The sequence below is a fragment of the Anas platyrhynchos genome, chromosome 10 (genome assembly GCF_047663525.1).
Source record: "Anas platyrhynchos isolate ZD024472 breed Pekin duck chromosome 10, IASCAAS_PekinDuck_T2T, whole genome shotgun sequence".
NCBI classification, from domain to species: Eukaryota; Metazoa; Chordata; class Aves; order Anseriformes; family Anatidae; genus Anas; species Anas platyrhynchos.
The window spans coordinates 9,695,927-9,719,700 of NC_092596.1; the positions used below are offsets into that span (position 1 = coordinate 9,695,927).

The 23,774-nt window shown below is 45.5% G+C and overlaps 1 protein-coding gene across 26 annotated transcripts in view; it reads left to right on the top strand.

Moving 5' to 3' along the window:
* IL1RAPL2 (interleukin 1 receptor accessory protein like 2) overlaps window positions 1-23,774 on the top strand; it is a 365,272-nt gene that overhangs the window by 134,835 nt on the left and 206,663 nt on the right. The window contains exon 1 of one of the 26 annotated variants that reach the window (XM_072042791.1): window positions 15,200-15,661. The exons of the other annotated variants lie outside the window; for them this stretch is intronic. Within the exon in view, the coding sequence (XP_071898892.1) occupies window positions 15,607-15,661 (55 nt within the window). The 5' untranslated portion in view covers window positions 15,200-15,606. Of the gene's footprint in view, window positions 1-15,199; window positions 15,662-23,774 lie in introns of those variants that run through there. 26 annotated transcript variants of the gene reach the window in all.

Sequence of the window (23,774 nt, forward strand, 5' to 3'; positions counted from 1 at the left end):
TTCCACTTCTGGTGTCCTGTCATAATCTCTCTCCTGTACTTCTGCCTCTAGGGCACTTTTCAGCGTTTTGAGCTTGATGTTACAATTTGGTAAATGCTAATTACCACAATAAAGGTTGCTCTTGTATGCTGATTAGGACTTTTTTTTTAAATCCCTAGCCAAAGTAAGATTACATATCATTGTCATAGTGGTTAAGCCTGGTGAACTTGAGTGATCATTTCAACGTGTCATTTCATACCGTACAACGTTTTAGTGCGCTAAAGTTGATGTAGATGACTGTAGGAACATGATGAGTAGGGCTGTGTGAATCTTTCATAATGAAGCATGAAATAGGATGGAATTCTCCTGGACTCCAATCTTGCAGACACTGATTTAATGGCACTATATCCCCTAGTAAAAGGAAATTGAAGCCTGTAATAAGCACTGAGCCTGACTCAAAATTTGTTGTCAAAACTGTTTTTGAATGACAAAAAGAAAAAAAAAAAGAGTTGCTAACTCTATATTAAAAATAATCATTTTTTGAGAGAGGAACTTTCTCCTTTGTTTTGGCTTCTGATTTACAGGACTCTTCGGTGCTTCACAGGAGTTACCGTAGAAAGGGAAAAATAGTTTGATGAGCACTGAAACAAAGAGGCTGTGCCATCCTAACCCAGTAATGGGTCCAGTGAAAGGAAGGTATGGGCAGATACCACGTGCCTGACGTGGTGGGGCTGAAGATGAAGTCATCTCTTTGCTGATCCGTGGAGTCTTAAGGAAATGCAGAGGAAACCTGGAGATCATTCAGAGGCTTTGGAAGGGCTCAGTGAGCTTCAGAGCATTGAGCAGAGAGAAACCAAATTGGGGTGTGCTGTGAGCAAGTCCTGTGAGTGAAGGGGTCGTGTGGCACTGGTAATGAGCAGTGAGGCTGCAGTTCTTCAGATCTGGGAGTCAGAAACGAGACATTTCTTGGGCTGTGTGACAATGGGGTGATTTGGCTTGAAGAGAAGCCGGGGTTAATGGAGAAATCTGAAAAACACAGAGTTATTTCTGATCTGGAGTCTCGTGTATGCTGCCGTTTACTGAGTTCAGGAAAGATGCCTTAAGACTGGGAAGGCAGAGAGGAGTTACTGGGATAACCAGGGCAGAGGGAAGCCTTGGTAATGAGATGAGACAAAAGAGCCTCGTTAGCAGCAAAACGAAGCCTGTAAGATTTGGAAGAGGAGCAAAAGTTCGAATAGTAGTAAAGGTCAGCAACCCAAACTGAAAGCTGCATGAGCAAAACCAGTTGGTGAAAATGCAGTTGGAGTGTCCGTAATAACCTAAATTTTCTTGAAATTTGTACAGTTGGTTCAAAAATTTCGCACATGGAAACGCACATTTCAGTTTAACCGTTTGGAAGTAATTCACGGGAAGTATACTCCTCTGAAACTTCTCCTTTTTTATCAAATCAGCATTTTTGAAGTAGAAAAGTCTGAATGTCAAGTGAGTCAGCTTCAGAACAGTGCGCCAAACTGTGTTATTAAGTTAAAAAAGGGAAATAATAATTGAAGATGATCCGCTCTGTCTGTGGGTATTGGATGTGCTTACGCTTGCCAGAGTCGTCATCCTGAATTAGGAAAACATGAAAATTGTTGGTGAGGTTAAGGGAAACACGATAACTGAAGGTACCTGAGTTTCTGGCAGACCTGGGAGGTCTGCCACACCTTCTCAGCCACGGTCAGGTATCTCCACGTCCCCTTGCAGAGCCAGGGAGGCAGCAGCATGGACAGCAAGGACCACGGCATACTTTAATTTCACCTTCTCTTCCAACTCCTTCCTATCCGGGCTGCAATATGACCTCTGAAATATTTATGCAAGAGATAAACAAATTTAAGGCAGGGAAATGTTCTATCTATTATTTCCCTGCTTACATTTCCATCTTTTTAATAAACCGTGCTGCTTTTGTCAGGGGTCTTATAAGCATTCATAACGTGCTCGGTCTGTGTTAAAAATGACAAAAGTCTTGTTATCTTGTTTTTGTTGACCTTCCTCCTAAAACTGATGTGACTGATGACATAATAGGTAATAGGGAGAGATGGTCTATTAATATTTAATGGGGATAGATAGGTTCATTACTGAAACATGTGAAATGCTCTCACAGCTGTCAGCTGTAATTACTGCCTCTGTCCAAAAGGTACGGACACATTTGTGTATTTATCGAGTCAAGTTAGAAAGTCGAGATGGTCAAAGTTAAGCACTTAAATAGCTTGTGTTTGTCAGAATTGACCATTATTGCAGGGCTTTAAAAACAGGGCACGCTTCGGTGCGTAAGGAATTTAGTTTTTAGCCCTTATTAATCCATCTTGTTTCATCAGCTGGATGGATCTTCGTGCGGCTTTCAGAGTCGGTGATGATCTTGGAGATGCAACAAGCTTTGTAGGAAAACCAGCAGATCAGCTGAGTATTGTGACGACAAAGCCCATGGTCAGGAGAGCCCATGGTGAGCCTGGTCTGCACCTCCACAGGCTGGTATTCAGCCGGGGCTTTCGTGCCTCTCAGCATCAAATCCTCCTCGTGCCTGGTTTGTGGGTTCTGGGCTTCAAACTCCAGCTGTCCAGTTGGTTTGGCACAACTTTGAGGTATTGCTGCCGTCTTGTTTGGCAGGTTCAAAATATCTGGATAACCAAAACAGCAAAAAGGAGCTCATGAAACTTCTGAAACAGAAAAGGTCTACAACAGATATTACTGCAATTCACAACAAAAATAGCTGTGTTTTTTTTTTTTTTTTTTTAGTGGTTGATAAAGTTGGTTTTATTTATTTTTATTTGATGGTGAAGTGACAGATTTTATCAGCCCGAGGGGTTCTGTTTGAGCATTTCCATTCCAAAAGGCAAATACTAAAAGCAAAGCTTCCCGAGCTTTCTGTCACTTCTGCTTTCTGTCAACATAGACACAATCCAAAATTGTATCCCGTTATTAAATAAGTGAGAACAGTGTGCTGGAAGCACGGTTATCCTCTCACTCAGATGACAGAGTTCTTATGAAAAATTATGTATCTTTACATTTTGTTGTTAGTTTGGTTTGTTATTTTTCCCTTTCCCCTTGAAAGCCTACCTCAGTGCTACAAACTTAATTTATTTGCTCTCACTCATAATGCGCACTTCATAGAAATGTCTGCTAAGGCTAGAGAAACAGCCCTTGCGCTTTTTTAAAGCCTTATGATAGGAATTGTATTTCAGGGAGAGAGAAATTTCCTTATTTTTTGTCAGCTATCAGAGAGATTTCTCGAATCAGGCTCAGAGCAGGCGCTGGCGTAGCTTTTCCATGCCACCATCGCCCGATGTCCCCTGTTTGGCTGCTGTGCGTGGCAGGCTGCTGAGGACTACTGCTACTTTGCTTTTCTTCTATTTTCTGCTTGAAGAACGAGACAGGAAAGTTTAATATACGTAGACTTGGCACGGTTATTGTAACAGCAGCGTATCCCCAAGATGGTGAGTAAGGCAAGCTGCAGCAAGCTGTGCTCAAGTCAGGCCTGCAGCTGTTGAGATGCTCTCACTCAAACATCGCTGTGTGTTCCCAAGGAATTCTTTTACTTTGTTTTGTTGTTATCAAGAAGGCCGTCAGAAGTGGGAATGACTTGGACATCTGTTCTCTGGTTCCCACAGGTTGATAGTCCCCGAGTTTCACATTTAAATGGGTCCCAGAAGCAAGCTCAGTAAAGTTTTGCCTTTTTTGATTTCCCCAGTCCCCCATCACAGCCCTGGCTGTTTGGAACACGGCCCAGACTTGCTACCCTGCTCATAGACCTTCAGTTTCTCCTGGTTTTAGGTTTTCTTAGGAAACCTTCATTTTCTTTGCCCAGTGCTGGGCTGTATTTTGATTCTGTGAAAAACCAGATGTGGTGATCGCTGGGGTGTGGTGGATGCAGGACTGGCCTGAAAGGATACAAACTTTGGAGGCGGTCAGTTTAAGAGTCCATCTGAGCTAATCTTCTGTATGTACAAACACAGTTTTTGTGTCTCTGTAATTGCTGCCTGCGTGTATTAATGTAGCAATTACGCAATTATGACACTTGTGTGGATGTATTGTCTGCATAGTGCATGGTAATGATATAATGATTATAAAATCATTACAGGATATAAGCGTGCCTGTAAAATACAGTGCCTGCCCTGCACTCCTAATACATAGCTGCACTCTGTAAAAGGCCTGGCTCTCCTTGGAAGGTTGGTAAAAATTGTTTATTTTTATCTGCTGTCCGTTGCTGTGAAAAATTTAACCAATTTCCACAATTCAAGCTTTAATGGTTTCCTCTAACTACTGGCCATCTGTTGTAGTGCGGAAACATTTCCTACAGGGATGCCTGCTTTAACAAATTCTTGCCTTTTGCTGTCATATCAACTCAGCATTTCCTTGTCATCTTTCTGTTGGGATAAACTCTTCCTGAATTGACAGCTGTCACACACATGCTTAGGTAGCAATCGGGAAGATCCACTGACAGATCCAAGCTAAATCCTTTCACTAGTTCATTATATTGGAATAAGGTAGGGACAGAGAAAATGTTTGCTGGGGCGTTTTACAATGAGCTGTAGAATTTAATCTAACTTCTGTGTGTTACCAACATTTCTATAGTGAGGCTCCTGACTGGCAGAATTCACGATCCTGCCAGCTGTGGTCATGCCTGATGTTGCAGACGGGAAGAGTTTAATTTATTTCAGTAGGACGTTGCTACCTAGGGGAGACATAGCGAGGGGGAAACAACAGAGGTCTAGGAAATAGCTGGTATAGAGAAGGTAAATAGCAATTGTTTGTTGTATTATCTAGTGAAATATTGCAGGAAATGCAATGGAAGTATATGGTAGGATAAGAGATGGCTCTTGCTGGTGGGAGTGTGCTGAAAAATAGACAAAAATCCAAAAAAGGGACTGGACAAATTCATGGAAGAAACGCCCTAAGGACTGTTACACCCAAAGGCAGCTCTTCTGACTTGAGAAGTCACTAATGCTCGAGTTGCTTATGTCTAGGAGGATATCCTGAAAATCCTGCCTCGTGTGCCTTCTCAGCCCCACTGCCACCCAGCCGTGACCGGCCGTGGGCACGGGACCCGTGCTTCAGCGTGGTACAGTCCTTCCTACATCGCCTGCTCTGTGCTCCGCTCTGCAGCACCTGAACGTGCTGGCTGCACGTTTGCTTGCATTTGGAGGTCAGCCCTACCTTCCAGCATGAATATTTTAAAAAATGAAGATGATGGGAATTAGCACAGAATGGAAAACATCTTTGTTGTGTTGAAAAAAGCGTTGAGATCTCCTAAGATAGTGTGCCATCTGAAACACAGCTCTTCCTCTGAAGCTGTTGACCTACTTTGTTTGCTATACAATTTCGTACAAATTTACTATATTATAACAGCTGTGTTCATGCTGTTCCAGTGTCAGCAATTCTATTATAAACCCCCTTTTTTACACACTTCCGTAATAACTCAGTTAGAAAACTTGGGTAAAACGTGGTTCTGCACTAGCATTTTATTCTCCAAAGCGTGTCTGCTTTGTCCCCTTTCTGCTTTGCAGAGCGTGGCTGGGGGCTCTGCTTGAGGGTGGCTAGCAGAGAGATCTGAGCCCGTCCTTGTGGAGAAGAAACCAAGGTCTGCTCTAGTCCTTGAGAGGCCGATGGCAGGCGTATGGTGCATGTCCTGTGCTGGTTTTTGGGCTCCAACTCGGTTTGGAGTTCCCTGCTCAACCTCTGTGCTTCGGGATGGGCTCCGCTTGTGCTCCCAGGAGGCAGTCCCTGTGGTCCTGGTTGCCCTGCAGGGCAGGGTTTGATGAGATCCCCTCTTTTATTCTCTCTCTCTCTCACTATGGATTTCCAAATCGGGGCTGGTTAATGCTTCGTGCCGGGGCAAAACTACCAGATCCTGTTTGGATTTCAGTATGGGATCCCTCCCTTCTCTGTTCACTTCGGTTGGGCAAAAGGTCCGATGCCTCCAGGTGGATTATTAGGACTGTGGTGTTATGTGACTCTATTAAACTTGTTCTCGGTGAAAAGGTCTTACTGACATCAGCCAGTCTGTCTGGGTGAGTGTGGCTAAAGCCTTTGGCTCTGTTTTTGCCTTCAGTAAAATCACATATCCATAATTTTTTTTCTCCTTTTTTTTTTTTTCTTCCCATGTATTTGAGTGCTAGTGCTAGAAATAGACTCCGATTGGAATTTGATTTAAATGCTTGATTTTGGTCAACATCTGGCTGGATTGAGCAGATCAATCTTGATGGTTTGTGAAATAGTCACAGAGAAGACAACTTTCTGTCAAATATTAGGAAGGTAAAGCTGGGTTTTCTCTCTTCTGGATTATAAACCAGTCCAAATAGAAGTACTATTTACTCACAGGTCAAATTCTGTTCAAAACTGTGGCTGAACTTCGTTCATCTGAGAAACCAGACAGAAGTGTTATGCTTGGCTGAGCAGTTCCATTGCTTCTGAATGGTAACAGCAGAGCTCTTCTGTTAAGGCTTTTCATCATGGAAGAAGACAAAGAGTTTTCTCTTTTCTGTTCTTTCTCTGAGCACCAAGAAACGCTGTGGTTCAGGGGCTCTCTCGGTAACTGATAGCCCATATTGGGAATTTTGGGGAGTCTAACTCAATGGGCTTGGATATGAAAATTACCAGCCTCTAAGTGACAATAGCATCAAACTGTGTTCTAGAGGACAAGGTTGCTCCAAACACTACATACCCCCATGAGACCTTCTGTAGCCGCTTTGTGATCCCCTGGACAAACACTGCTGCACGGAGGTAGCACTTTGAAGTCTCTCTGTCCATCCTCACCTCTGTTTAAATTCTAGTACTTTCATCTTGGCTTCTCTGTCCTATTTTTCTCCTTCATTCTGCTCCTGGCAAAGAGGTTTTGTGGCTCTCTTTCTCTCCCTATTTTGACTTTTCTGTACGTCTCAACTGCCAGCCAATTTGTTGCTTTGGGCTATGCTGCTTTTGTTAGTCAAGTTCAGCAGCGAAGCCCGCATGGCTTAGAATAATAAGTAGATAGATAAGGGTGCTCTCCTGAACCTCCAGTTCTGAAACCATCTAAATACCAGTGTTACTTTGACATCTGTGTGTGCTGTTCTATGCCATAGCTTCCATGGGAAAGAAATCCTGAGTACTAAAGTGGTAACAGGACTGGGACTGAACCATAATGTTTTCAAGGGACTCTGCCTTCCCTTTTCAGAAATGATCTATTTATGAGGAGGCAGCATTGAATTGATTTTTGAGAGTCAATGACTCGGTGTCGAAAAGGCTCCAGAAAGCGGCACTTAATTGCTCTGCGCAACCCAGCAGCTGATTTTCAGTGTGAGTGACTTCCCGGCCCAGAGTTTTGGTCTTGAGCTTCCAGCAATATTGATAACCAGCTTCACAAGTTAATCATAATGCTTTGGGGCTCTTTAAGCAGTTTCCTGTCTTGTTCTAAAATTTGCTTTTTGTGTGCATTTGAAAACATCTAGTACTTTCTGACAGAGGAAACGACCGTGTTTGCCTTCTCTTCCATCCTGTGGCTTGAGTATGCCTCATGTTATTTGTTACCAATTTCTTTTCAAAAACAATTCTGCCTCCCTTTTTCAAAGCTTCATACAGCAGCATTTCACAACTTTAATTTCTTGTGCTGCCTGTCCTTTGCTTGCTTTTCTACGCAGTTGTTCTTTAAGCAAACAGTAAGCCCTGTAATTTTGTTACGAGCTAGCAGAACTCTATTCTCTCTCAATAATATTCCTTCCATTTTTTTGGGTGACACCCCAATCTTTCTGGGAGCTGAAGATTTCAATGAAGCATGTCTGTTCTTTGCAGAAGCCAATGCCAATAATTTTTGGACATTTGGTAATAAACACATGGTTTTTGCACAGAAATGAACCCAGGCATGATCTTTGGTGCCAGTCTCTGTCTGAACTCTTCTATGTTTGAGTCGTTTATTTTCATGCTGACTAGCAGATAAATGTTCACGCTATTTTTTCCCTGGGTTATATAATCCTTATTTAGGCAGCTGACGCAGCAATCTGAGTTGCAGTGGTACTTAGCAAGGAGTGGAGGAATGATTGGAATGATATGTTTTAACATTTCAGAGTCACAGGATGTTCAGCTTGTGCTTCATGACTGCTGAGTAACCTTATTGATAACGAGAATGACGCTGAAATACTGACCTCTTTTTAATCACACAGCAAAATCATGCTATTATGCGCCACTGCGTCTTACCAGTAGGGAATTGGAAAAATGATTTACTTACAGGTCTGCTAAATAGGTGCTATTCGTTATCCAGAGGGAAAATCAAATACCAAGAATTGAACCTCTTCTTTGAAAGTGAAATTAATGGAGCACTATCAGCTGTGTTTCAACTTCATATGTTTCGCTTTGATTTCACATTTGCAAAGAAGTTTGTTCACAGAGGACTTAATTTTATCTAAGGGATGCACAATAGGTAATGGAAGACCGACATGCAACAGAGTAAGTAGTTTTGTTCTTCAACACGAATAGATATTTTGGCCACGTGTGCATTTTTAAAGATAGGTAAAACAGCACCTGACCACGAGCTTACTACAAGTCTGACCACAGTTGCAGGTGGTTCAGTAAATTGAGACAATTCTCATCCAGACCATCTAAGTCAGGGATAAAATGAAATACTGTGTGCTTTTGTACCGTACACTTGTCTGCAGTCAGCAGAGGATGCACCCTTTTCCTCGTGAAAGCTTTCTGCTCAGCTGCAGTCATCCTTCTCTTGATGCTGCCCAGCTGGAAAGAGCTTTGCAGGAAAGGGCTTGGGGTTGCTGGTGGGCACCAAGTTAACCTCGAGCCAGCAAAGAAGGCCAAGGGTAGCCTGGCTTTTGGTGGTCCTGCTTGGGCAGGGGGTTGGACCAGATGGCATCCACAGGTCCCTGCCAACCTCAACCATTCAGTGTCCCTCGTGGACCTTCTCCCTCAAGACCTGAACCCAGCCCTTGGCTGGTATGGAGCGTGGCCAAGGGTGGGCATCTGGAGACTGTCCTTGTTTTTTTTGGAGCTGTCAGTCCTTGGCCTTGCAGATGTTTTGGAGTTTGCAAGTCATGGGTCTCCCATGGCTAAGATGCTCAAAAGTAATTCTGAACTTGTGAGTATTGCAAACAATTTCATGAAAGTGATGAAGCCCAGTTTCTTGAAAAACTCTGTGTCAAATTAGGACCTATTTTTGTTGCTGTGGCTGGAGTGTGTTAGTGCTGCCACGAACAGTGGGCACTCAGCTCATCTTCTGAATCATGGATATTGTGCTGAATTGAAATGTAAGCTTTGAGAAGTACTTAATCCGTAATAATCACAATCAAGATTGAATTTTAAGGCAGTTTAGGATAATTAGCCATTTATCAAATGGATTTGTTTGGGGGTATTTGAAGTGCCTGGCTGCGTAGAGCTAAATTCTTCTAAGTTCCATCCCAGATCACCCACCGTTTATTTTAATGATGAGCGTTTGTCCCGTAGCTCATTTATAAATGAGGTTATGCAGGTCTGGGGTTGGGCATGTTTAGGCTGCGATGGGTTTGTGTTGTCGGTGGCCACCGTGTTGCAGTCAGAGCTGGGACAGGAGGCGGTCGGTGCCCTGAACTCATGGTATTTTGTGGAACTGCTCACATTTGGTTTCAGAGAAGTCGTGTCCAGGCAATTTGCAGCACCGGAGTGCAGAGAGGTGATGCAAGAAAGGCACAGGAGGCAGCCGAGCGCTTTCTGGCTCATTACTTGGCTCCGGGTTGCTACTAAAATGAAGCTTTAAGAACAGATTTTTGTGGGACAGATAGAGCTGTGAAAATAACTATGTAAACTCAAATGAGAGCCACTGAGGACACAGATGTGCACTGGGGAAGTGCTCAGCGATGCTGGAACAGATGCCCAAAGGTCACCCCCGTCACCTGGCAGCAACAGTTCCGGGAGGTAAAGGAAAAGGTTGGTGCATCTGAGCACGGGTATGTGAAAAGCAGTCAAGGATGGAAAGATGGTTTATCTTAAGGAATAAACATGGAATTCTTACTGAGTGCAAGCAGTAAGGTAAGACAAGTGTAAAGGCAAGCAGGGAAGTGCTGGTGGCTCCTGATTCAGGGAGCTTGCGGTGCCCTGGGGAACGGAGCTGCTCGCTGGGTGAGGAGTCTGCTCTCTCCGACAGCAAGTTAGGCCCCATTGCAAGAGAAAGCAAATGTCTTCTAACAAGGAAAAAGAAATTCTGGTTTCAGCATCTCAGAAAAGTTGGTGGTCTCCTCTCTGGTCAGCTGCAGGTGAATTTTATAGGGGGGTTTCTACGCTGGCTAGAAACGAAGCTGAAAGCCTGAGGGCAACAGCCTGCAGATGTGTCCCTGGGCAGTGCTGTGGCACTGGGGAGGTGGTGGTAGTGCTGGGGAAGAACAGGGGCAGGATGGGGGCCCCCGAGCCTCGTGTTATTCCTGAGTCAAATACTTGAAAACAATGATTTGATAAGGCAGGTAGAAGGAGTAGCACAATCAAGGGAACGTGGGAATCAAGGGGTGAAATTGCTAACCTGGTTGGAAAAGACGTTTTTTGTGTCATGGGGAAAAATGGGTTTTGAGATTTTTAACTTTAACCCTGCATAAGATAAAAAGGCAATATGAAGAACTTGGTTTGCTACATAGTTTTTTCACTGTTGGAATGTTTGATTTGAGTAAACTTCCCTTGTGTTTGTCAGGTTCTTATTTCTCATTTTCTTCACAATATTTTATTTAGGAACTTAGTGGAGTGAGTAATGCCAACTTGAAAAATGGAAACCCAGTGCTAGTTAAACGCAGAGGGATGGTGCTTTGTGTGCATTTCCCAGATATTTCCCCTTCCTCTCTAAAATGTGAAAGCACTGTACTGTTTGATTGTGTATGTACATGGTGCTTCAAAGGACCATAGAAGAAATGGCTGAGAGTTTTTCTTTTTCCCCTGTTTGTAAACCACGTTTGGTGTAATTGAGTTGGCCGTGCTCTGGCCGTAGAGCCCCGTGGGGCAGAGGTGGTGCTGTGGGGGAAGGCAGGGGGATACGAACTCATCCCTCACTTAGAATTGGAGGCGAGGAAGGCACAGATGTTTTTTAGATCACACTGCAGCGTTATCTAATTTTTATGGTTAGCCATTACTGTAACTACCTCAATGGAAAGGAAAGAGAAAATTGGTATGGCTTCTAAAACCAATGAGGCGTTAAATAGGTGACAATAATCTTGATATAAACTTGGAATATTTAATTGGCATATGGAATACCTGTGGGGAGCGTTACGTTTCAGGCTGTTCTCCAAATACCGAGTGCTTGTGCCATGGAGTTTGTGCCCACGAAGTTCCAGCTGATCCCGCTCTCGGATGGGGTCACGGGAGCCCTTTGCCAGCAGCATTTCATTTCTTCCCTCTGGCTTTCTGTGCCTGGCTCTTTGCTTTCAAGGTTTATACGGAAGCAGCTTGTTTCAAGGCCTTCCCACAGAAAGTGTTGTCCTGCCTCACGGGGGTTTCCCTTTGGATCACATCCTCAGTCTTTAAAAAGCTACCGGGGACAGGGGCACTGGGGAAAGACCTCAGAGGCTGGGGATGCCCACTGGCCTCATGGAGCTTCCCTGCTGATACAGGGTTATTGGAGGTTGGAGGTTTATATGTTTTGAGTGACTTCTGCTCTCCTTTTATTCATTCAGATAACAGGATTTTTGCTGCTTTCTCAGAGAGGTAGTTTTGTAGCTTGGCTGTGAGCAGCACCTTGAGATTAGTTTCCTGCTTGGTTTGGTTTTGTTTTTCCCAATGTTCTTCTCTTGTCCCAGTTGCCACTCTCGGTTGTATCTCTGACTTCTTAGAGTCCCTGTGCTCAGCCATGGGCTGGGAACTACCAAAGGAGCTGGTGCTCTTTCTCCTCCTGTCTTGGGAAAGGTGGTGGGAAGCCGGCAGCGATGCCAACAGAGTGCTCAGCGTCCCTGCTCACACCGAGAGGACAGCAGTCACCGTGTGCCCCTGTCCCGGGCTGCAGAAGCCCAGGTGGGTGTGCACGCCGAGAGCGCCTGGCCCTCCCAGACCTGCCAGCCTCTTCACCAGGTAGCTTACCCTTATTTTCTGTTTGACATCATAACATGAATTTCCAAGTAGTAAATGTGTTTTTCACGTTCTTGCAGTGTTGTGTTGTGTGTTACGGTGCCAAATCTTCCAGGAATGTTGTAAGACCTAAATGTGATATACAACCGAAATCATGTGCAGCTGAGATCGATCCTTTCCCCTTAGACAGTAGGTACTTAAACGGTGCAAAAACATTTCCATGAAGACAGACAAAATTCCTCTCTGGAAAAACCAAGTTCCGTAAATGCAGCAGTGAATTTCGTTTTCCTGTGATGCTCAATTTTCAAAGCCTTTCCCCTGTGCCCCAAAAGCATTTTCTCCTGTGTTTGTTGTGCTCTGTTGTTGAAAACCTACCCTGGGAACATGCAGCACCCCTTTATTAAGTTGCCAAATGATTTTTGCAATCTTATTTTCCACATCTGGTTTTCAAACCTTTGAAAAGGAGCCAGGCCTGGGAAAAGAAGCGATGAATTGCAAATGCGCGCGTCTCGGAAAGTTACCTCGCCTTCTCTGACCTAGAAATGCTCATCTGGAGCAGGGCAAGCGGTGACTCCAGCGAGTTATTGTGGCAGCAGCCCGCTGCTGGGGCATGCCTGCAGCCAGCTGCAGAGCAGGGCTCGGGGAGGGAGATGCCCTGCAAGTGGCCTCCTGGTGAAGCTGGCTGCTGCCTTGGTTGTAGCGTCTCTTTCTCTTGCTTTCTCTGTTCTGGTCTTCTCAGAAAAAAAGCTGCTCTTTTTTTTCTGGTGCTTGGTTTACAACCATTACATACTAAAATAAAGTAGTAGCTCAATGGCATTTTCCTGCATGGCTCTGTCCGGCAAACTCGTTTCATTTCTGTGTCACAAGAAGCCTCTGGCCGGTCCCCTTGTGTAGCACACCAGGAGAAGCCGTGTGGCCGTAAGCCCTTTCTGCCACCCAGAGAAGCAAAGGAGCGAGATGCAGGGCCTGGAAAATCCAAACTCCAGCTGAAGCAGCTACCAACCACCTCCTGAGAGAGCCCAGAGGAGAGGGGCTCAGCCTCCTCCCTCGCAGAGCTGAGAGTTTCACTGTTTGTATGGAGGGAAAAACAAACCTCAGCTCACTGCGGTCTGTTGTGTGCTGTAACACAGAGCTGTGCTGTGGCTGATTCCCTAAGCTGCAGCCTCCAGAACCACAACTCTTAAGGGCTGAAGGAAGCCCTGACCCGTTCATTACTGTACGGAGGTTACCAGCACTGTACAATTAGTAGTAACGTGTACAGTAGCAATTAAGAAGTCAGAAGTGTAGACGTGAACAATAGGCCATCTGTTTGACGGAGATAACTATTAAGATCAGTATGAATTTAGATGCTGCTTTACTGCTTAACCCACCCTAAATTACTTCTTGTGGTAGCGACGCCTCGTTAGCTAATGAACGTTCTGTGGGAAACCCCCAGGACGAACGCTAAGTACTAGGCAAAAAATTAAATATTGATTATTTTTTTGATTATTTTTAATGCATCAATTAAACTTAATCATTCTCTAGGAAATACATAATGCTTCCCAGAAATAACTGAAATCCCACTGCTGGTTCTTATACAAGGTGATTTCACACCGAAATGAGTTGCAGTACAATAGACGCTTCTGCTAACTTATAATTTGTGAAATTCAGAAAGCGTTAGCATATCATTTAGATAATGAAACCTTTACACCCGCCTAGATTTGTAAGTACCAACTTGAGTGAAGGAAATGCTATTTCAGTGCTATTATATTAAATTATAAACATTTGCTGGGGGGTTGATGGCTGTATGTTTAATTTACAAGCTTTTCATTCCGAGCTTTTCATTTATTCTCAGCAATTTAGGAAACTGGAGTTTTAAAAACTCCTGATGGCAGTGTGAAAATCAAGTGCGTATTCACGAGGCTGACCAAAGCCTCAATGATCAAAGTAGTTGATAAATACGAATCATTTCCAAGACACTTAATAACTATTTTTCTGAACGTTTTAATTGCCCGTTCCTCTCATGAACCACAGTCCGTCTCTCCCCGTCTTCCCCAGTTAATATTGGACCATTCTATTTAGGAGCTGCAGTCAAACGTCTCCGTGTGAAAATGAAAGCTTAGCTTGGGGTCTCTTGGCAATTCATTCAAATCTTAAGTGAGTATCTGAAAATAAGAGGTGATGCTTTGTTGCAGTAGATCCCAAAGGCTCCTCGTCGGCTGGGGAAGCAGGAGGATGGCGTAAGCGAGGGTCTGTGTGCTGGAGGCAGTGCTGCTGAGGGGGGTGCCCACCCAGGACCCCACGTAGGTAGCTACCAGATCTGGATACCATCCCTCTCCCTGCCCCTCTTTTTGTACTTTTTTTTTTTTGTTTGTTTTCCAAGGCCAGCAAGAACCCAGCGTACAGGTATCGTAGCAATTTGTAGCCTCCTTGAGAAGGAAAGGGATTAAAGCAAAGAAAAAGGGTTTTGGATATCGTATCTTTCCATAACCCTCTTGAATTATCAATTAGAGCACTGCTGTTTGTGTCATTACTGTTGGGCCATCAACATTTTATTTGAAAGCATCCTTCCTTCCAAGGGGTTTTATAACAGCTAAAGTAATTTTGAGGCTTAGCACAAAAAACCCACAGCATTTAGTTTGAGGCCATTTATTTTTATTTTATTTGGGGGACCATAAGGTGGTCAAAAGATTGAATCGTTACAGCAAGCGGAGTGCAGAGATATTTCAGGGAAGGAAAGGATTTCCCATTCCTGTAATTTCACGCTTCCAAGGGAAGAGGAGTGATTTGCAGGGGTCTCACACTTGCCTTTTTATACTCCAGGTTAATCCCTTGCACTGTTACGCTCCCCGTTAATACATTGCGCTACTCCATAATGGCTCATCAGTGCTCGGTGCCTCACGCAAAGCAGAAATATTGGGAAGCAAACGTGGAGAGACAAAGACACTTGTCCAAAGATATGCTGTGAGTTTGAGCTCCAGGTGTCCAACCCAGCCCAGTTACCCTACATTTTGTGGCTTTCCCCATCACAGCTGCACACACTCAGCTGGGAGCCCTGCGTTTGGTCCATCCCCTCCTCTTCCTCCACCACAGCTGACCCTGACGTGGTGCTCGTAGCCAAAATGTGGCTGTGGGCGCTGTTAGGGCAGGAGGAGAGGCAGCTGGGGCCAGGCAGCTCTGCACTGGGAGAGGAGCCTGGGGGTGCCTCGTGGGCAGCCCCACATCTGGCTCCTGTCCTCACCCTGCACAGGGATGTTGGGGCACACGTACCTTGCAGCCTTCCCCATTTCTTATTTTTAATTTTATTTGGGAGGATGAGGAGGGATAATGAATCAGGGAATTAAATGAGCTCCCAGACAGACTCCTGCAGAGCACGTCCAGCCCCTCCGGGCAGGGCCCCATTGATAACTGCTTGCAGAGAATGAGATTTCTCTGCCTTTTGAACCAGCTCTACAGCTGGTCATGAGAAGTTTTTGACCTTGATGTCAAAGATCCACCTAGCAAGCTGGCAGCTTTCTCAGTGCAGTGGGCTGCAACAATGGAAGAGGAGGAACTTGCAAAAGGTCTTCAAAGGGTTTGATGAAATAGGTTGTGGGGGTTCATCTGGAGCTGTTAGAACTGATGGCGTTAATAACCCGCCCTTCAAAGGCTCCTGAAATCCATTCAGGTTTACAAGGTGAGATCTGGCCTTCAAAAGGCTTTTTTCTTCTTCATCTGAGTCACCGCATTAATGGGGATGGCTCCTGGGGGGAGAGGAGCATCGCTGGGATCAACGGCATGTCTTAAATGTGAGCTGCAGGGTTATCACCTCTGCTGAAGCTCGCCAGGTGCCCTTTGTGCAGCCACAGGGGGGTCACTGCCCAGCTCAGGGCCCGGTGGGAGAGCTGGGGGCTTTTGGGTTACGAAGAGAAAGGATGGAGATCTTCACAAATGGCATGTCTTAGAGCCCTATCAGCTTTGGGGCCGTATCAGCTTTGGGATGGGTTCATCAGGAAGATACGCAAGGAAATCTGTTTGTTTACTAAGGAACATTGTGGGGAATGAGTATCTTTTCCTATCTAATCTTGTAGGAATTTTTACAGTATTAATTGAAAAACACTCGTTTAGCTAGCTGATACAAATTGGTTTGGGTAAAGTGGGTTCCCTGAACTGTGTGAAAATACATAAAACGCGGACTATTTTTAGAATTCATTACATTTTTCTTACAGGATTTTAAAAACACACCTATAATCTTAAGCTTTTGGCTTCAGCTGCTTGCCAGGCTCAGCTGAGCCCATTTTTAAGCAGGTATTTTGCATGTTTGCCTTGCTGTAATCAGTTGCAGATGAAGAGCTGGGTTCTGTTCTGTGGTAGCAGTGACTCAGGAAATTTGCAGTACCTTAAACAGCACAGACAGCTTGTGAAAATGTGGGGTGGGGAACCCATATTGCGAGAGGAAAGCTAATTAGGTTTAATTAAAGTTAGGCACAAATCATGGAGTTCAGGTCACAATCTAACAACCTCCCCAGGGCTTAGGGGGCTTTTTCATTAAAATCAAGCCTCGGTGAGGCAAAGCTGATTGTGCCAAGAAATCTGCTGGTTTTATCTGCAGCTCCTCAAGCAGGATTCTCATTAGCTTCCCAGTCGTGAGCGTGCAGTCTGTAGTTCGTACATTAAAAAGCTGGAAATATTGTTTGCTTTAAGTTATTGTCCTAGATTTGGGGAATAACTGAGGTGAGAAGGGGACTGACAGCAGGTATTTGTGTGTCCCTGTGGTACGAGAGCTAACAGGCGCCTGGTGAGGAACGAGACAAAAGACTTAAAGTAAGTAAACCCAGTATGTTTTAGGCAAGACATGAAATTACATCATGTAAGTCATTGCCACTGTATGGTGTGAAGGCCAAACGTATGGAGTTCAAAAATTCATCGGATAAATAAACGGAGGCTGGGTCCATCAACCTCTGTTAGGTGTAGTCTGAATTCAGGGAGTCCTGGGCTATTTATTTCTGAAATTGAGCAGCACCAATCTCTGTCCTGGGGCTCTGCTGAAAGGCTTTTTTGAGAGTCCATGTGCTCCCGGTGCCTTCAGAGGAGGGATCCTGAGCCTGTGGAGCCCCCGGTCAGCAGCACGGTCCTGCTGCGGGGAGTTCGAGAGGGAATCTGTGCAGAGCATCGCTAGGTCAGGTTGCCGCGTGGCTTTGGATCCTGCCTTCATCCTTCGTGTCTGTAAAACCTGTTCACCCAGAATTTGGGTTATCGGGTTATTAGTGCTCCTTTGCTCGTAAAAAAAAAGCCGTGTGTTCACACATAAGGAAAAGTTAACAGCTTTATTTTGTCCAGGTTGTGTTCTGCTTGAGAGGTACAGAGCTGAGTTACCCTCGGTAGGCCATGGGCAGTAACAGAGCAGGTGAGAAGTTCTCAGTGGGATTTATTTTCTGGATTTAACACTGTTTTTTCTAGAAACAATCTTCAGAGAGCTTCCAGCTCTTTCTTCATTGTGTCTCTCACCTGAGCTGGTGCTGAGCAGCCGGCCGGCCACCCCTGGGGTTTGCTTGCTGGGAGCCCAGCTCTGCGCTTCGGGGAGGAAGCCTTCCGTTTGCAGCTGGTGTGTGAGGTGCTGTGTTCGGCCTGAGCTGACACAGGAGGCATTTAGAAATTTCTCCATGTCTTTACTAATGTTTTTCATAGATTTTCACTGAAGAAAAATGTTGACATTCTGAGGAAAAAGGATTTTTGGCCAGCGTGTCACTTAAAATGTGAATTCCGGAGTAATTAGTTCATCTAGGTGTAGGAACCTACCTTCCTATACAAACCCAAACAGTATGATCGTTCATTGGTGAAGGATAATTTGACAAGCTGTCACAAGGATTTCAGCTTTTTTAGTTGTCTTCTATTTCGGTTGCTTCTGTCAAGAGGATTTTTTTTTTCTTAACACGAGGAAAATTCAGTTCAATGGGACAGATTTCCTTCCAGAAGATAATTTTGAATATTTAGCTTGCTGTAGTGGTTTTCCTCCAGCTGTCACTGCTTTCTTGTTCCCACACTCTTGAGAGAAGATTTTAAAAATAATTAAGAGTGTGCCTTTCCTAGCAAGGGCTTTGGTTTGTTTAAATTTGGCAGCTCCTCGTGCTCCTGCTGCAAACTGGGCTGCCTCGTGCCTCGCAGGTCACAGCTGAAGCGGGGCTGTCGGGAGGCAGAGGGGAGGGCTGGCAGTGAGACCCAGACCACAGAGAAGGCTTCAGTGGGATGTGTTGGCCGGTGAGCAGTGCAAACTATCACCTTGGCTGCTGGGGAGGTGCAGGGATAAATCCTGTCCTCGATACAGCAGTGAGACTGCAGTGGAGAACCCCCGTAGTCCTGATGAAGGTGATGGGGAATGGGGAATCTGCTCCCTGGGGCAGCTTCCAGCTCCTGGGTGCGCTGTCTCACATCAGAAGTGCCTCTGATGGGGGTTTCCATGGGCACGGAGCCGCAAGGCAACAGGAAAGAAAATGTGCAGTGAAGCCAGGGGCTTAGCACTGAGTCAGGGAAACAGAAATCAAAGGGCAAGCCCTATAAAAATTTCAGTGCCGGGGTTATTGATTGAAAAGAAGGATTCCTTTAAAATGTATGGGAATTGTTTTATCCACACCTGTTCTCCTCTGTTGCAGGGCATCACTGTTGTTTCCCCAGTGCTCGCTCCAAGGCCTGAGGACATCCCGAGGAGGATGAGGACGGTGGCACCCCTGCTGCTGTCCCCATCTGCCCACAGTGCCTGGCGTTGGGGTGGTCAGCTCCTGGGCAGGGTGTCCCTGGCAGCGTGGGAATGGCTGTGGGTTTTGTGCCATAGAAGAGCCTTTTGGAAGCTCTGCTGCTCGGCGCTGTGCCTGTAAAGCCCATGTGGCCCCGCTACCTGATATCAATCTTTAATGATGATAACTTGGCTAAATTCAGCCCTTGATAAATCTTAGCGTTGGCTTTTCAAAGTTGAGAATCAAATATAACCCAGTTACGTTCCTATTTGATTAAACTGAACTGCCACTTTGGTGAAGTGCTTAAATGATTCAGAATTAATGTATTTTGCTCCAGTAAATAAAGTTCTGTCTGGGTGGTTCAAATATCGACAGTCACACGGAGCTCGTGCAAACGAAGCCCTGCCAGTCTGTGTGGAGAGAGGGACCTAGGGAAATAAATGTCTTATGGGCTTCCTGGAGAGCTGGGATGATGGTTTTAGTGGGGATGATTGAAAACAAGTTTTTGGAATGGCAAAACAAATAATTTTAAATACATGTGTTATGGAGGGCCATTATATTTGATGTTAGCTCTGTAAGGACTCACGGCTTTGTTAGGAGCTACTAAAGGAATGTTTTGGGGGCTCTGTGTGCTCGATCCCATAGTGCTATCTGCCAGGAGCGAGGATGAGGGGCTGCTGAGCCCCTCCAAGCCCTCGGTGGGGCTCTCAAACCCTGCTTTGCCAAGAACCATTTCCAGTCAGAGGGCCCAAAGCCGGTGCAAAGCAGTTCTTTAGCTGCCTGGAGGCTGTAGGAGGGTACAGGGGGCTGAACTCCTCGTGCTGCCGTGGAGCTGTCAGTGATTGCTGCTGGGGCTTGCGTTCAGCTGCTCAGCTCCCGGCTTGTTTCCCCCAGTCTTTCCGCAGACAGGATCTTCTTGTCAACCCAATTGCAGGCCTCCAAGAAACAGTGCGAAAGGGCAACCCGCCAGCTCTTCTGGATGGCTTCGTGTTTCCAGGCTCATAAGGTTTGGGAAATGAGATCCTTAATTCCAGATCTTAGTCCTTCAGTCTTGGTAAGCCCCAGGGGTGGGCTTTGCATCCATCCTGCAGCCCTTGTATTTATTGTCACAGCACGTGCACAAGTTTCCCAGGTTTATTTTGTGCCTTTCCAAGCACTGACTTCCATCACCCAGAAATTTGGGGGGGGTGTGCTTCTTGTTTGGGGCTGCAAAAACTGTTCAGTTTTCAGCCTGTGCCTGTTTTGAGCAGCTTGGTGTGCTGCAATCCATGCCCGCATACGGGGGTGCTGTGCCTCCTGTCCTCGTGTCTGAGGCTTCCCACTGGAGGGGGGGGACACAGCCGTCTTCTGGAGCTCGCCTTGCTTCTCTGTAGGTACCTGTTAAATTGCCATCTTCAGCCCACGCTGCCACCAGAAAAGTCTTTTCAAGGAGACCAAATGTTTGAGAATCTCAGAAGAGATGTCCGATGAGCCTGCTAGATAGAGTTGGCAAATAAAAATGGCAATTAAGGGAAACTGCATGAATCCAAAACACAGATCTCCCTCTCATCACCTTTCCAGAGGGTGAAAAAAGCATTTCTGCGAGTGGGAGTTGGAGTGACTAATGTGTTGTTATTCAGTTAAATCAACTCAAGAATGAAAACTTCTTGTTCCTTTTCAGAACGCTCAATATTTTATTGGTAATTTACAGTGAAGGAACATGACCAGACAGCCTCCGTTTTTTTCTTATGCAGGCTTTTATGCTTAATGCCTCTTCTTAAGGCATGTTTCCCTACTGGCTTATACTCTTTCCTTAACTTCCTTTGGCCATCATGCATAGTTGTGGGGTGGCTTTTCTTACCTGGCCTTCTTCGCCATGAGCAAGGATGGGGTTTAGTGTGTTGTTTTGTTTGTTTTTTTCCTTTATCTAAAACCTACTCACTCCTACTACTCACTTTGCAGGGTGAAAACAAAAAGACCCCGAAGCATGGGAGTGCTAGTTCCCAGATAAGTCATTGGAAGGGTCTCCGAGGAAGTATTTATCCTGGCTTTTTGTGGTTAGTTTAAGACGAGTCAGCATCTGCAGTTTCTACAAGACATCCTTTATCTTGTATCAGGGGACCTGAAGACAAGTGTTCGATTTGGAGGCTTGTGAGATCCCCTTTATGTGAAGCTTTCCTACCTTAGTTCATTCTCTGCACCTCTCCTTTTTCTTCCCTCTCCCATCCTCATCTATGCCTGCTCTAAAGGTCTCCAGGACAGGACAAAATCTCCTCCTGCTCCAGGACCAATTACACATCCAGTCTCCCAGCCGTGTAGCACCCAGTTAAGTTCATGGAAGAGCTTTGAAATCGAATGCATGGCCCTGCAAGACCAAGGCGTGGAGACAAATTCCAGGCTTTGTCCACCAGTGGAAGAGTACAGGGTCAAATTCAGATGTAGGCGTTGATACGGCCAGGGATAGAAGCTCCAGGACACCACCAGCCATGGTGAGTGGGGGATGTCAGATGTTAGAGTGGAAACCACGTACAGAGAGAGGCAGAACCACATGGACGGTGTATTTGGCTAATTACTGCAAATACTAATAGGTAATTATTATTTATTAGACCGCTCTGTCTGCAGTGAAGGGTCTGGTAAGCAAGAGCAAAGATCTTTCTCTGCTGTCAGGCAGAGTTGTATTTATTTCTTAGGTAAATGCATTACATCCATACGGTTTTGTTCCCCGGAGAGAAATGCAAATGCGACTGATTTGCAGCTCTCGAATAGGGCAGAAATTAGCAGCATCTTTTTAAGAGGGGCTGCTCAGTTCTATGTTGTCTCCATAGCCCAGAGACATAACATCAGCTTTAGCAGTCGGCCTTGAGGCTTTGGATCTGACTTTGATGCCTCATGCCCGGATACAAGAGCTCTTTGTGCTTCTGAACGTCCTTGTGGGCTAGAGCAAATCAGCACAGGATTTGAGCCAAACCTTGTTAGAGTCGATGCAAGTTTTCTCCACTTGCGTGTTAAATAACGACTCTGTTCGTGCAGCAAGGGTCTTGTTAAGAAAAAAAATCTAATAATGCTTTCTAATCTGCAGAAGGGGGTCCTGTTATTTTAGTAGCATTAGTCCCATTGCTAATTAGGATTTGCTGTCTTCCCAGGCTGAGAACAAGGTATGAGAATAACCAGTATGAGGTGTGTTTTTTCCCCGTTTTCTTTGTTATGGCATAAAACAGAAAAGAATAGGAAAGATACAACTATTATGATCATCATTTTTAGCTACCTAGGATGTTAATGCCACGTAATTGGTTTGCTGATGTTAGGAATACTCAGTGTTGCATTGTCATGTTTGTGATTCTGGTGTGCTGCCTGTTGCCAGGATTAAAATGTTCTGTAAGTATCACCACAAGTGATCCTGCTCTGATGAAACCACGCTGAAATGTAGAAGTCTTGCCCCGGTGTATGCGCTGAATTAGATGTGGTGTGACGCCTTTGTCGATGCCATGTCCTGCGTGAAGGATTCTTTGCTGTGCTTAATCTGCGAAGCTCAAATTAAAAGCTCTTTCAAATAGATTCTTTTGTTCAGTGGAGGAGCTGTTTCAGGTTGCAGGCAATGTGAGGTTACTTAGAGCTGAAGTGCTGATGTTTCGCCTGGCTCAAAACGGACCCGAAGTTACTGGGAGCAGCAGCCAGCTGCAGCATTCTGCAGGGTTGCCTTCTTGTCATGCTGCTCTGCAGCTTTTCAGTGAAGGTAAAATAAAAAAAATCTTCTGATTAGGTTTGTAGAAGGATTACAGATCATTGAAGAGTAATTAGTGATGCCTGCAGGGTCAGGAAACATGGTAAATGGGATTCATGTATTTTGAACCAGCCTTAAGATCAGGTTTCTGATCTGTAGGGACCAGCTAGGAGTAAGAGTGCAGCTTGCACATAACTGGATGGAGATCTGTGTCTGGGGAGCAGCAGCTCTGAAAAGTTTGTACAGCTTGCATGGGAGGACCTGGTAAACAGGAGCCCAAGATGGAGCGCCGTGGTGAAGAGGAACAGTGTGAATATGTAAGCATTGATGGCTTGGGAAGAGGTGGCCCCTTCACTGTAAGCAGTACTGGCAATTGCTGCAATACATCCCATCCTGGTGGCTGAGAAGTACTGGTAAGAATTATGAAAGTAATTTCAGGTGAATAAAACTGCCTTAGAAAGAGTTAGTAAAGAATCTTGATGCATTTATCTGGCACAGGAGAGGAAAAAACAGAACAAAACACCAAAAGGGGAGGTGTCTTGATGAGGCCGTGTATCCATTTATTTGGAGAGATGGTATCTGAGTGTTCGAAAACTACTCCCAGCCCTGAACCTGGTGCTTGGTAAGCCTGCTAGAGCACGCTTATCTTTGCTCTTTTGCCACGTCAACGTTTCCCCCATCACATAAGAGTCACGCTGAATTAGCGTTAGTTGTCACCAGTAGGGTAGGAAAGACTGATCATATTAGGGACTGTCGCACCCTATTAGTCAAAATTAATACCGAAAGAATATGATAAAACCTGGATCAGTGTTTCAGATGCCGCAGCTCAGCACAGGGAGCCATCTCCCACCCCAACCCTTGTTTTCTCCCTCAGTGCTCCTTGATGTGAGATAAATGCCGTGCTCCATTTCCACGGGATGCCAGTGCTCCGCGGGGCTTCAGTGACCACAGGCTTCGGGGCCAGTCAGGTTTTGGGCCGTTCACCTTAAATTTATAAGGTGGGGAGTGGGGGTGTAGCTGTCATCGAGGCTCTCGATGCCACTTGACAGCCCGACCTGTTAACGGAGGGCAGAGGCATTATTTTCACTGCCGTGGTGTGCAGGGGGTCAGCAGCGTCACGGGGGGGCTAAACCATAGCTGGGGCAGAGCTGGGAGCACAGAAACACCTCACCTGTCCTGGGGCAACACAAGATAGCTGGACTGCACTCAGAAAACTGCTCGTGGGTGCAGGACGTTCGTGGCCTTTCAGGAGCCCCTACTGCCTGCAGGCTGGGGGCTCCCAGCCCCTGCCCGGGGCTTTTGCGGCCATGGCAGCGTTCCTGAGCATCCCAGGCAGACATTTCTTCCCTCTTTGCATTAAATTAATTAGTGTATTTTAT